This window comes from Chanos chanos, chromosome 11, assembly GCF_902362185.1.
Source record: "Chanos chanos chromosome 11, fChaCha1.1, whole genome shotgun sequence".
NCBI lineage: Eukaryota > Metazoa > Chordata > Actinopteri > Gonorynchiformes > Chanidae > Chanos > Chanos chanos.
In genome coordinates, this window is record NC_044505.1 from 16,468,553 (window position 1) to 16,482,606 (window position 14,054).

General features: G+C 37.8%; 1 protein-coding gene across 1 annotated transcript; it reads left to right on the forward strand.

Moving 5' to 3' along the window:
* The first annotated feature begins 9,145 nt into the window (after positions 1 to 9,145).
* On the forward strand, positions 9,146 to 13,336 carry LOC115823894 (sialic acid synthase). Its single transcript, XM_030787929.1, has 6 exons — positions 9,146 to 9,353; positions 10,981 to 11,196; positions 11,310 to 11,409; positions 11,703 to 11,857; positions 12,129 to 12,395; positions 12,882 to 13,336. Exons 1-6 carry the CDS (start codon positions 9,222 to 9,224, stop codon positions 13,083 to 13,085), a joined length of 1,074 nt encoding a protein of 357 aa, XP_030643789.1. The 5' UTR covers positions 9,146 to 9,221; the 3' UTR covers positions 13,086 to 13,336.
* The last annotated feature ends 718 nt before the right edge of the window (positions 13,337 to 14,054 follow it).

The window sequence follows — 14,054 nt, forward strand, 5'->3', positions numbered from 1 at the left end:
GATGTTAAGTGCATTTTGACGCAAGCACAGTTAAGTCAGACTCTGCATCTATGGAAGAAACAGCAAAAAAATATAATGTTGCAAAATAGGACATACCCCTCTGTTTATCTAAGTTATTTGATTTTAGTTGTAGTTGTTGTTCTGATGACGGAGTATTAGGGCCACATTGGGGGGGTGGGGGGTGGTTGGGGGGTTAACTCTGAGATTTCGTGAATAAGGTCGCATTTTTACAAGAAGTCATGATATTGAGAGAATAAAGTCATCATTTTAGGCTACGTGTTATTTTAGAGGATAAATATCAGAAAAGTAGCCTGCAGCCTGCTGCCTGTGTTAAAATGAGGAACAAAACTGTAAACCTGTGTTTGCCCAACAAGCAAAACCGCATTAATCAAACGTTTAATGATGAGATGATTGAGTAAAGTTACCTGTTGACTGATGTGTGTGGCCCAGCACGACGCCTGAGACAAACAGCAGTTGCCAGAAGCAGGCTCAGGCTGCCATTGACTGTTTTCTCGCCCGTTTTGTTGGTTGCTGGTAAAATAATTTCCTAAAACTATGGGGGTTTTTTTTCTCGAAATCTTATGATTTTGCTCTCATAATATTATGATTTTTTTTCTCGTAAAAGTTCGATTGTATTCTCGTAGTATTACACCTTTTTTTCTTGAAATATTATGATTTTATTCTCATTAAATTACGACTTTATTCTTGTAATAATACGAGCTTATCCTCGAAATCTCAGAATTTTTTTCTCAGTGTGGCCCTAATACTCCATGGTATGTTCTGCACTTTTGCTCGTCGCAAATTTTTAAACCAAAAGCTAAAAAAAATTGGTTAACTTGTTTACAGTAAATGCATTGTCTGCTGGTTTATTTTGTTACCTTTCAGTGCACCACGTTCGGTATGCCACTTAGTACTGTATCACTTTGAATATTAAAGTGCAGATTAACACCAGACCACTTTTGTGAGTTTGCAACCTTTTAAGATTAAAAACCATAGAAGGGTAAAAACATGCCAGGCTTACAATGGTATGATGTAAGCACCACAGCTACAACTGATAAAACTGATAGTGGGTGTGTTACTTTTAAAGCAGGTGTGTAAATGATGTGTGCTGTCAAAAGTCAATAGTATTGGCGGCGCCAAGGCGGTGGGGAGCCCCCTTAATCAAATTCTGCTTAGGGCCCCATAAAGGCTTGATGCTCCAGGTATGGTGTCGGCCATAATACAAATAACTATAAACTCAGAGAGACTCTTTGGCACAACTGCAACAAAAGGGAACAGCACCAAAAACAAGGAGACATTGTGCATAGGACACACAAAAGGGAAAACCCCACAAAGAAATGTAAATAACCTGGAACCCTCAGAGCAGGAAGACAACGTGTTAGATGTGAGATTGCTCTGCACTGAGCTCATTTATTCAGCGGTGGAGGTGAATGGAAAAGAGATGAAGATGGAGGTGGATGCAGGTACCGCTGCATGATCAGTGAGGAAACTTACATGGAGATCACAAGAGGGCCCACATTCACACCCAAAGGTTTACGGCTGAGGACATGTACTAGTGAGTCAGTACCAATTGGGGTATCGGTGAAAGCATTGTATTTTTCTAGACTTTGTGAAGTATAAATATCCAATAACAATATTTAGGTGATGTAGTATTGTATCTGTTTGTCCACTGGCAGGCTGTACAATACACCTTAGTTCAAAAACTGTGATTTAAGTCTCTTGACATGACCTTCTATGACTACAAATCAGAAAGACCACCACCTTTTTGTTAAGGTTTCTCACCCTGTTACTGGGAGTATGTGAACAAAACATTAAATTCATCCTGCCAAAACACAATCCGCATTCTCTGTGGAACGTCCGGCAAACGATACTGGTGTTTGTCACAATTTAGGGATAACATTGACATAAATGGGCTAAGAAATGTTTGACTGATTTGTGATATTGAATAGACTCTCCTCCTACCCCTCTGTTCTGCCCCTTCCTTGACACCTTTTCTCACGTTCACTGCCCCTCTCTGTCCGTGTCCCTTTCATCCTGATTTCCCTCTTCCATGGCCCAAGACCCCTTTGTGTTCAGAAACAATGCACGTCAAAGCAAAAAAACTGACTCTCCGTAATACCTAACAGACACCCGGTTTCAACGACTTATCAGTTCCAATGAATACCAGATCACCTCAGAGTTTCAGTCGCAGTCTCGCCACCTCAGAAGATCCGCAACGCTAAAAGACTCTTCTGGTACCGATACAAAGTCTCTATCATGGTTCCCTAAAGCCAACCTCAGTAACTCTGGTCCTTCACCGCAAAAAAGTGACTGACCCTGATCTTCTTTTCCCTTTTCTCTCCTTCCCTCACTTGGGGCAGCCATGGTCTAAAGGTTAGAGACACGGGCTAAGTGACTGGCGGGTTGTCGGCTCGATTCCCAGGCCCAAACATCCATGGCTGTGTGCCCTTGAGCAAGGCACTTAACCCCAATGCTGCCCACTGCTCCTGCGTCTGGTGCGTGTGTTCATTACTGGTGTGTTGGACGGGTTTAATGCAGAGGACAAATTCACTGCTCAGTGTTCACAGTGTATGAGTGCAATCACAGAAACTTAAATTACCATTAGTGTACACTAGTGTCCCTCACTACCATGAGTGTCCACTAGAATATGATTCAGACAGTTTCTTTTGGTTAAGTGTGCCTCTTCGTGAGTAATAATTCATATATGCATAAAGTTGTTGTATTCAGGTATGCTGAAGGTAGCTGTTGTATAGGATATTGTTGTCATTGTTTATCTCTGGTTTCTTAGTCCTCTGTGTGTAGTTTGGACAATGTTGTATGTGTGCTAGTATAGCAGAGGTGCCTTAGTTCCACCTAAATTCCAGTTAATTCAACATTAGATTCACTCTATACTGTCTGAATTTGATTGTTGTAATAAATGTTTATATTCACATTCTTACTCTTTGAGTATGCGATAAATCACTTACTAGTTTATTGAATGTAGTGATCCAGAAATGTAGTTAGCTACAGGAATTGAAATCAAAGAGGATTATTTTATTGGTACATTAATGCTATTATTTACTACATGTTAAAGCTAATGAAGAGTTATTTTGATAAATTTCTAGGATTAGTATTCATAGTGCTGAGCTATAAACATAATTTTTCAGCATAGCTGTAATTTCACTGGGTTCAGGTTCTCAGATAAGGTTACAGATACAGCTAAGTAATATTAGTATTAACTCTAATGCTCACAGTGAACTATTACCCAGAACTTCTCTATTTGGGATGACAATATGTTAATGCCAATGAAGAGTTATTTTGAATAATTACTAAGTTCAGTGTTCAGAGCACTTTTTTCAGAATAACTGTTATTGCACTGGATACAGATTCTCAAATAAGGTAATGGTCAAAGCTAAATGATATTAGTATTCAGTCTAATACTCCTAGGGAACCATTAACCAGAATTTATCTGTATCATTGGCACGAAATGTTGCCACAAGGTAATGATCCACAACTAAACTAAATCTACCTCTCTTATCTCTAACAGTGACTCTGCTAAGCAAAGAAAGTCATAACTACAAACAAAGCTTATTTGTTGTTTCCAAGAAGACCATAAAGTTTTATTCCTCTTGCTGTAAAGTGTGTAATCTCCATGTTTCTTTACTCTGGTGTTAATGTTTTGTTTAAAAGGCTTTTTGTATCTTTGTAAGACTGGACAGTTTATCACATAGTCTTTTCAAAAGTCATGAGAAACTCAGTATAGCTCAGTCAACAAACAAAAGATTGCCAAGTCTCTACTACACTTAACACTGGCCCACACACTTCCTGCGTTTACACTCGGGGATAGAGGGCTTGTTCTATGTGCTTCTGGTTGTTTTGGTTTGAGGCTGCTGATGAGGTGATTTCTGTCACAAAAGTGTGGTAGGGGTGACAAATGAATCACACTGTGTATTGGAAGTTAAGTTTAGATTTACAGTCGGCCCTCCACATTTTCGGGGGTTAGAGGCACAGGATCCCCCCCCCCCCCCCCCCCCCCGGAAGTGGAAAAAACTGTGAATATCTCTAGGCCCCCCCAAACATGTAGTTTATATTTATGGTAATAAATGATAATACATATATTTTATGCATTTATGACTCACTAATTTTTTTTTTTTTTTTTAGTTTTCTTTATGTTGCACACTTGAATAAAATGATGTCCAAAACAAGTGTATTGATGTGTTTTCTTCGTTTATGTCGGAACAGCATAAAAATACACATCACGGTTTATATCTACTACGCCAACTCTCTACCAACCATCCCAACAAGAACCTCGCTACATCACTCACTAACTTCTCTTCTCTTAAAGGTATAGCGGCAAGTTATGCCACAATGCAACAGCATGAATAATAATGCAAAAAAAGTCTACAACATCCTGGAGGGGACACAAAAAGTACAATTTTTTGAGGGGGAGGGGGTGTGAACAACATTTACATTTCAAATGTGGTACACTATGTGCATAGTGTACTGTAGTTTACCCCCCCCCCCCCCCCCACACACACACACACACAAATCCCATTTAATTATTGATGGCAAACTCACAAATAATCAAATCTGCAAACGTTAAACCCGTGAATGTGGAGGGCCGACTGTTAATGCAGAAAGAAGAAAAAAAAAAAATTGTATGAGGTCAATTTGTTTGTCCTAGTTCCTCAAGTGTGTGTGTGTGTGTGTGTGAGACCAGATGTGATCCAGAGGTTGGGAGGCAGTGTTGATGTGCGGATTAAAGATAAGATCTACGCAATCTAAAAACTATATAAAGTGTCAGGTGGTTATTGGCAAATAGATGTTTATGAAGATTTTATTGCTCCACCTGTCATTATAGTGCTGCAGTTGAATAAACACCCTTTGCCTTATTCACGTTTCACTCTATTCTCTCTCTCCCTCCCTCTATCTGTCTGTCATAACTGTTCTCTTTTATTGCCCAAGCTGGAGTCATGGCTGTATGAGAAACATAACACGTATGTGTGTGTGACATTAATACAGATACAGATATACAGATTAGATTCCTCCTGTAATCACCACAACAACCTGTCTGTTAACACCACCATGGTTTTATTAAAACACGAAAGAATTCGAATTTAATTTTCACAGGTTTTATGGAAGATAATGACAAGATTGGTAATTGCTTAAAGTTTGAAAGTAAAATACAAGCTATTAGCTGTAGTTGAAGATTATAATGAAGTCTACAAACCAGCGAGGTATTGTCACAAGAGTCAGGAATATTTGTGGCACACCTGAGGTAAAAAGGTATGTGCATGACTCACAGCAAATGTTTTTTTCTCTCACCGTATGACATGCCCCATATGACCCCCAAATGTTCTGCTCCACAAAAATTGCAATGTCTAATCAAAATACCAAAGCATTATATTTTACTGTAAAACATTACTATCAAAGGAATTATTCAAAGTAACTGTATCTTCACTGGGTTTAGACAGACCAAATTTCAGAGGGCATAAGAAATATCTCAAGGTCTGGAAATGTATTGCAATAATACAAATGACATTCAAAAAGCTCCTGGGGGTGCGCACGGTGTTTTGATGCATCTAATTAGTAGACAAGCAGAAAAAAACCAAAGTCCAGAGGAGTGAAATGCCTCAGGTATGAAGGGGGACACGTTTTGCAAGTACCTGCATATTCAGAGAGACTTTTGTTAAAACTGCAACAAAAGGGGACGCTTAGCAAAGAGGTGCAGAGGCGCTAAAAGTAAGGATAATATAGGTCAGTGGGTCTCACCTTCTAACTGAAAGTATGTGACCAAAACCTTAAATATCTTCCGCCGCAGTCCAACTGTAAATGACACTGCCGTTGCACGAAAAAGATAAGGGAAATCTAGAGAAATTAGGGTCATAAACCAACACGGAACTTGTTCATTACTTGTGTTAAGGAAGATCATAAAGACTTTTTCTTTATCCTGTAGAGTAGCCTGTGTAGTGCGGTGTTCTTCATATTGCGCAGACTCCAATGATCGTTCTTAGCGTGATGCCTTAGGTCCTTACTGGACGTATGTGGTCAAAGCATTCAGAATCTTGCAGTAAGAACCCTCTAACCCCTAACCCTCTAAAATGGAAGTTCGGATAAATGATATCACTGTTACAGGAATAAAGGACACAGTGACCTTGTACAGAGAGCAGTGATCTTTATTTGGCACAGACAACAATTGTTGGTAATGGAGCAAGCCTTCTCCTGATATGCTATGTGCTAATAGAAAAGTATTTGAAAGAGTTTTTTTTTTTTTTTTGGTTTTTTTTTTTTTTGGAAAGCTGCTGTTGCTTTACAGGTCTGCAATACTGGGTGGACTGTGTTACAGATCCCACATGATGTGATTTGATGTGTGCCAGTTCCTCATGTGTACGTGAGATGATATTGAGATGCAGCACTGACGTACTTTTTAAAAACAAGATCTTCAGCAATGACAAGCCATCCATAGTATTGTTTATTGCACCCAGTTTTACTATATAAAGTATTCATCCTGTGTACTTAAAGTACAAAAATAGAGCAGATCAGTTAAGTATCAGTGAAAAAGTTTTCAGAAACAATAACTGAAGCAGAGGTTGAAAGCTTAATTACAAATATGACAAGACCAAAAGTCTTAAAGTGTCAAAATTCAGATTTGTTTAAGGAGCAGAAGTATACCTAGGGGTGGGCGGTGTGACAATATTATACCGTGACCTGTTTTGATTTTCTTTTTTTTTTTTGCTTTTCAGAGATATCGAAAGTACCGTAGGACAGACATGATGAACGTTGTACTGTTTTAAGAATAGGGCGGACGATGCTGACATACTGCTCCCATACTTAGCTGCTTAAACCGCTCCTCATGCTATTGCTCAGGATGACTCCGCAGAATGAAGAAGAAGAAGAAGAACTTGTCCTGTCCCACACCAATAAATCAACAGAATAATACAGCCATCCAACACTCTGTTTATGGTCAAGATAGCATGACGGAAAACTGATACAAGCTAACTTGACGGTAAGCGTGGGCCTGCATGACTGATAAGGAAGAACTGGTTCCAAAACAGGTCCTGCTTTGATGCGGAGGTTGTTTAGAGTTTGCCAAAGCCGACTTGAATCAATTCACTTCAATATAAAAACTTTGCAAAGGCAACGTTCGTACATTGGCTTACAACACAGCCATCTTTTTTTATCTACATTTAACGAAAGCACCCCATACAGCATATGTAGAAATTTTAATGAAATGTACATCACATACAAGCAACAGGTGATTTGTTATTTTTTATTGGTGGGGGGGTGGGGGCAATGGTCACTGACACTACTCGATGGAGTATATAGGGGATGGCAGGTTAACAAGGGGGATGCATTTAGGTCATTTTGCTAACAAGAGGGATAGCATCCCCTTTCATCCCCCTACAAATCATCCACTGCTTACTAGTGCATTGTTTACAGGTACAGTTTCAACCGCACAGTTAGAGGAAACAACACCTTTACAAACGCTTCTCATCAAAGCAATGAGAGAATCGCTCATATGATCACTAAAAGGCAGTCACTGGAAAGAGGTGGCATATAACTCTAGCCATGTTATGACACACCCAGTCGCAAACATTCAGCGTGAACTTTTTTGTTGTAATGAATGCTTTATGGTCAAGTCATCATTGTACAGTCTCGCCATCCAGTTCATTTATGACTGGAAACTGTCTTGCCCATCTGCAAAAGGCAATCTTTCCATTGTTTGTTTACTTGATTTTAAAATACCCCAAATGTTATGAGCAGTGTTTTCTTGTATGGACAGATTTTCCTAAAATGGTGTAATGGTACACAATTTCCAGCTTTGTTACACTCTGCGGTAAATTCTTAAGAAATGTGATAAATGTCTTGGATCATGGTACTGATAAAAAATATTGTGATACGATATTTTGGTTGCATCACCCATCTTTACACAACCCTGTGTAATGCTAATATCATAGCTAAAAACTGAACTGTTGATTAGGCAGATGCTGAAAATGGCACGTAATTAATTAAAAAAGAAGTCAATTAAAACAACAGACAAGCCTAAAAGATAGCTACTGAAAATACATCAATCTTAATGAAAACCAACCTCCAAAAAAAACAAAAAACAAAAAGAAAACAGAGCGTGTTCTAACAGTTCCAAAACAAATCACATTGTTTCAGCATCAAGACTAAAAGCTTTTCCTGGTATGCTCTTTCTATCAAAAGCTTTTACTGGTTTTCAGAACCGTTCCATTACCTCAAAATAGTTCCTCAGGGGTTGATGAAAGATACATGCCTTTATACTGGCTCAATGCTACTTATCTTATTTGATGCACAATGGTGTCGGCAGCTCCCTGGGGAGTTCAGATTACCAATAATTTAAAACATAATTACTGGGTGGTTATGAACATGATAAGATTTCTGATTATTAAGATTTAGACTTATGGTTAAACACTTATCACACCTGCTCCATGGCCTAAAAAACAAAAAGACACGTTAAATCTCTGTAACAAAGCTCTGTGATTTTCCATCTGTGGCAACTGGATGTTTCCTCACCCATTTTTATCACTGTACATGAGGAAATAACACTCTTGGAAAGCAAATTTACCACCGCTCCAATAGTGACAAGCGGTGCATTTAATTCTTAAGGTATTTTTTTATGATCATTGCCTGGTTTATGAAGGTCAGAAACGACTGATCTGTTTTATAGGTCAGATGTATTCCCATGATAAAGTGAAGCATATAGTTCATGACTTAACGGCTTAACTACAGTGACATAGTGAAGTTGGAAGTCATGAAAAAAACTTTTGTCCACTCCGTACTGTACTAAGCCTTTCCACCTCCGTGTCTCTGTTCAGTGTCCAATACACAGCAATACTGTTAGATCACCACTATAAAATATAGACCCTTCAATAGAAATGCTACCTTCCTGGGTTTTTTTTCCTCTTAAGATTCAGAACAGGAGAATATCCACAACAAGCCACCTAAGAGAGCTTCCAGTTAAAAAAACTTTTAAAATTCTCTTTTAGAAAGAAAAGATCCACTAGACAATGTACAATTGGTGGCTTTGAATAAGAGGTGGAGTTCTCTGGGCCATGTGGCATCTAATATGGGCATGTAATTTGAGACAAGGAAGTGCAATTCAGTATTTAAGGAAAGTCATTTGGCCTGGCAAAGCCTGGTTGCCAGCAGATTTGATTAGACTCACACCAACTGATTCAATTATCCCTTATTTTGGGTGTTCATTATAATTGCAAAAGATGCCGACAAAATTCGAACTCTGCCCAGGGAGAATGATTGGGGAGAACTACCCCTGTTTCGTCATTGCTGAGATCGGACAGAATCATCAAGGAGACATAGAGATTGCTAAGAAAATGATTCGGATGGCTAAGGTAGTAACTCCCATGTGCAAGATTGTCTTACACTTGCTGCAAAAAAAGATTATTTTTTTTTCCTGCAAGATAGATTACATACTGTTGCAGTCCTACACAGAAACTAAATGATGTTAGAGTCATTAAGTATTTAACCTGAACAAAAACATTAGTTTCACCTGTGAAATTTTCTCAGAATTTGAATGGGGGATTTTTGACATAGTTTTGACAGCTTTATGGCCAAAATGTTTTTGAATAATGAGAAAAACAACTAGAATTTCCTTCTTTCTCTCTTTTCCTTTCTTTCTTCCTTTCTATCTGACTGCCAACCTATGCCACGTTTAAAACACTTGCATAGCAAGGTTGGGCTCAATTCTGAACAACACTGAAAATTGTACGGTCCAGTTACTGTTGTTAATTCCGATTAACATAATTTGGGTTTTAGTTGACATCAGCTTTGTTGATTTGTAATTGGATCAGATAGCACGACAGATAATGGAACTCAAGTTGATTAAATTCATGAAATTCCAGATCTTAAGAGAGATGTAACCGACATTTACCAAATAAATAAATCATATTAATCTCTTTGTTCAGCTGCACATTGTTAAAAAAAAAACATGTAAAATTACAGCAAAAATCTTACAGTAATCTACTGTATTCATTAAATATTGTGTCTTTCAGAGCAAGTTATGAGCCACCTAAAAGAGCCTCCAATTGAAAAAAAAAAGATCTCATTTTGGGTCTCCTGGTTTTTGTAAATTGTAAAGTCTAGAAGGCTTGTATAATAAACTATGGTTGGTAATGTTCATTAAAGCCCTGTACCTTGTTTCTGTGCAACTGTTCAACACAGGCACAGAAAGGGACAGAATTTCCATGACAGTGTGCAAAGGTGTTGCTTAGCATTTTTTGTAAATCTTGATATTTCTATCTATCTATTTTTTAGATCTACTTATCACATTTATTTTTTAGGTCTGTTAATTCTGAATATGAAATGTTTAAAAATAGGCGATAACTGTGTCTATGTAATCAGTCTGTCAATTAAAATAAAATTTTCCTCATTCTGTATCAAACATTATTGGTAAATTTTAATTGTAACTCCAGTTCTTTATCTGAATGGAAACTGATGAATTTAAATGTGAATTCTCCCCTGTCCTGGTCATGATGCAAGCATAGTTTTCATATTTTTTATAGTTTGTGTTCTTCAGCATGGTCATGTAATATAATATAATATTTCCTAATGCATGAGGAAATGTTAAGAGAAAGTAAATTAGGAGAAATTTAAAATATTGAAGAAAATCAAACATTACTGTGCAAACATTCAGGCTCTACATTCTTGCATTTGTATCTAGTCTAAAACTGAACCTAGCTGTGGTACATATATGGTTTCTTTATGCATGTCTTAGAAGTTGCTTTGGATAAAAGCATCTGCTAAATGAATAAATGTAATGTAAGCAAGACCAAAGGCAAAAACATAGTAAGAAACTTCAATAAATATGATTTACATGGGAAGAGTTTTTGTTTTCCTTTTCTTTCTCTTCTCAAAACAATTTTATATACAAATATCAGTGCTGCACATCTATTTAAACAAAGTCAAATTAAAATGAGTTTCAAAATTGTGTCTTACCTAATAATCATATTTTTCTTACAGGATTGTGGAGCCGATTGTGCCAAATTTCAGAAGAGTGAACTGGAGTACAAGTTCAACAAAAAAGCCCTTGAGCGTCCATACAACTCAAAGCATTCCTGGGGGAAAACGTATGGTGACCACAAGCGTCATCTGGAGTTCAGCCACGACCAATATAGGGAGCTCCAGAAGTATGCCAAGGAAGTTGGGATTTTCTTCACTGCATCTGGAATGGATGAGGTAAAATGTGTTCAAACACCTGCATTTTTGTGCTATAGCTCCCTACAGCATGATTTAAAACAGCCAATTACAGACCCAACTTTACAAAACATTCTGTCTTTTTTGTTTCGAAGATGGCGGTAGAATTCCTCCACAAACTTGATGTGCCTTTCTTCAAAGTTGCCTCAGCAGATGGCAACAATTTCCCCTACCTTGAGAATGCCGCCAAAAAAGGTATGTGTATAAAAAAAGACTGCGATAAATTAACCAAAAAACAGATACATATTAACATAAACAAGCATGCAGTACTTATGTAGAATCATTAAACTGTACTTTTTGTGGGCTGTAGGAGACAACCATTAAACATTCACAATTGCAGATGGACTATTTATACTTAACCTGTTGTTACTTATATATTATATCTGGTTAATGTGTGACTACACTTGCAATGAGTACTAACAAGCAATAAGAGATTTGGTTTGCTTGACTGTGATTGGGTGGGCCATGTGGGTATTCCTCTGTGATAGGACGGCCAATGGTGATTTCCAGCGGCATGCAGTCTATGGAGACGATGCGACGGGTTTATCAGACGGTGAAGCAGCACAACCAGAACTTCTGCATCCTGCAGTGCACCAGTGCTTACCCTCTGGAGCCTGAACATGTGAACTTACGTGTGATCACCGTAAGGGACTCAGAACACTGACCTCCTCTCTGCCCACCTCCCGAACCTCTTTCTCTCTCTTTCTCTGCCCTTCGGTCTTCTGTAAAAGCAAGTCTGAAGGAAAAAAAAAAAAAACATTTTCTGTCAAAGAATGACTTTTATATTATTTATATTATTTTATTATTTACAGTCATTTGAAACATTTATTTTGTTTAAAGCAATGAGAAATCCAGTGTTCTGCGGCAAATGCAGTGACTAACTCCATTTCCCCATCTAAATAACCAAAATGCAGGAATATCTGAAGGAGTTCCCTGATATCCCCATTGGATACTCTGGCCATGAGACTGGCATTAGTATCACCGTGGCAGCGGTTGCAATGGGGGCAAAGGTGGTTGAGCGCCACGTGACCCTGGATAAAAGCTGGAAGGGCAATGACCACGAAGCCTCTCTGGAGCCCGCCGAGCTGGCCGAGCTGGTGCGCTCCATTCGCATCGTGGAGAAGGCACTGGGGACAGGTGTCAAACAGATGTTGCCCTGTGAGATGACCTGTCACAGTAAGGTTAGAATATCACATCTGTGGACATGCCCTTAATAATAATAATAATAATAATAATAATAATAACAACAACAACAACAACAAGGAATTGTAGAATATGAACCTGATCAAATACATGGAAAATAGGTGACAGATAGAAATGATTTTTAACAGTGAAATTAAAGGGAAATCTTAATGAAACCACCATGAAAATGCTAAAATCGGCACATTTGTTTGCAGACAATATTTGATAATGTTTTACCGTTTTTAACCATCAGTAAACTCAGCAAGATGGTATCGGATGATCGATCCCAGAGCGCAAACAAATAACCTTAAAGAAGAGCTCATTAACAGATAACCTTAAAGAAGCGCTCATTAACAGATAACCTTAAAGAAGCGCTCATTAACAGATAACCTTAAAGAAGCACTCATGAGGAAATTTTATAATGATCGTAGTGCTATAGGGATCACGTCTCCTGTAACTACAAACATGTTTTCATTTGTTTGCAGCTGGGAAAGTCAATTGTGGCTAAGATGGCCATTCCCAAAGGTGCTGCTCTGACCATCGACATGTTGGCTGTGAAGGTTGCTGAGCCAAAGGGAGTGATCCCTGAAGACATTTTTCAGCTGGTGGGAAAGAAGGTTTTGGTAGATGTGGAAGAAGATGACAGCATCACTGAAGATATGGTTGCTGGTTATAACAAGAAGGCCTAACAGTGAACCAGCTTTGCTGCAACCCTCACCTAATCTCTTAATGATTGCATCCTTAGTCTTGTTTATACAGCCAGAGAACTGCCGAAGACCGGATAAGTAATCATGCAAAAAGGAATCCTTGGCTTTTGCTTTTTTTTTTTTTTTTTTTTTTACCCAAACAATTTTGTCACTCATGCAAATTTGTGTTTTTAAGTACTTGAGGTAACTTGTACTTTGACAAGACAGAAGGGAAATAAAATGAATTATAAACACATGCGCAGTTTGACTTTTCTTTTGAGGTCTGAAAATTTGTAATGTGACTGCATCAATAATAATAATAATAATAATAATAATAATAATAATAATAATAATAATAGTAATAATAATGAGTTGTTCCATACACTATTAAGGCATCTTGGTATTCATTTCAAGCTGTTTCAATTCCAGCTGAATTTTCGAGGACATTCTGAAAAAAAAACCTTTGAAAACATAAAATTCAAAACTTGAATAACATGTTGTAATGTGATGTGCAATATTATTGCGATTTGCAAGCAAGTAAATTTATTTTCTGCATGCCAACTGCATAATTAAGGTAATTCAACATAAAATCAATAAACATATTATAAACTGTTGTTGTTAATGGACAGCTGACAGAGAGGAAGAACTTTTAGTTAGCTGTGCAATTTACATAAATTCGTTTTGCTAAGCTACACTGTAAGCTTCTTGTGTGACTCCGAAAACACGCGACGTGAATTAAAGTAATTTAATAAGCGTAGATTACTTAGCGCTACTAGATTTGAAAGTATTGTTAATCAGTCAGAGCTAAAAGTATAATAGTAAAATAATATTCTGAAGTGGGATTTTAAATGTATCTCTCAAACACCTGCAATTACCTCTGGGAATTCATAAATTTCGAATTCTTGTTGTCGGATACGCCTGTGTGTTGGCTTACTTACTTATGCGTAAAACTTTAGTTACAGCTTATTAAAG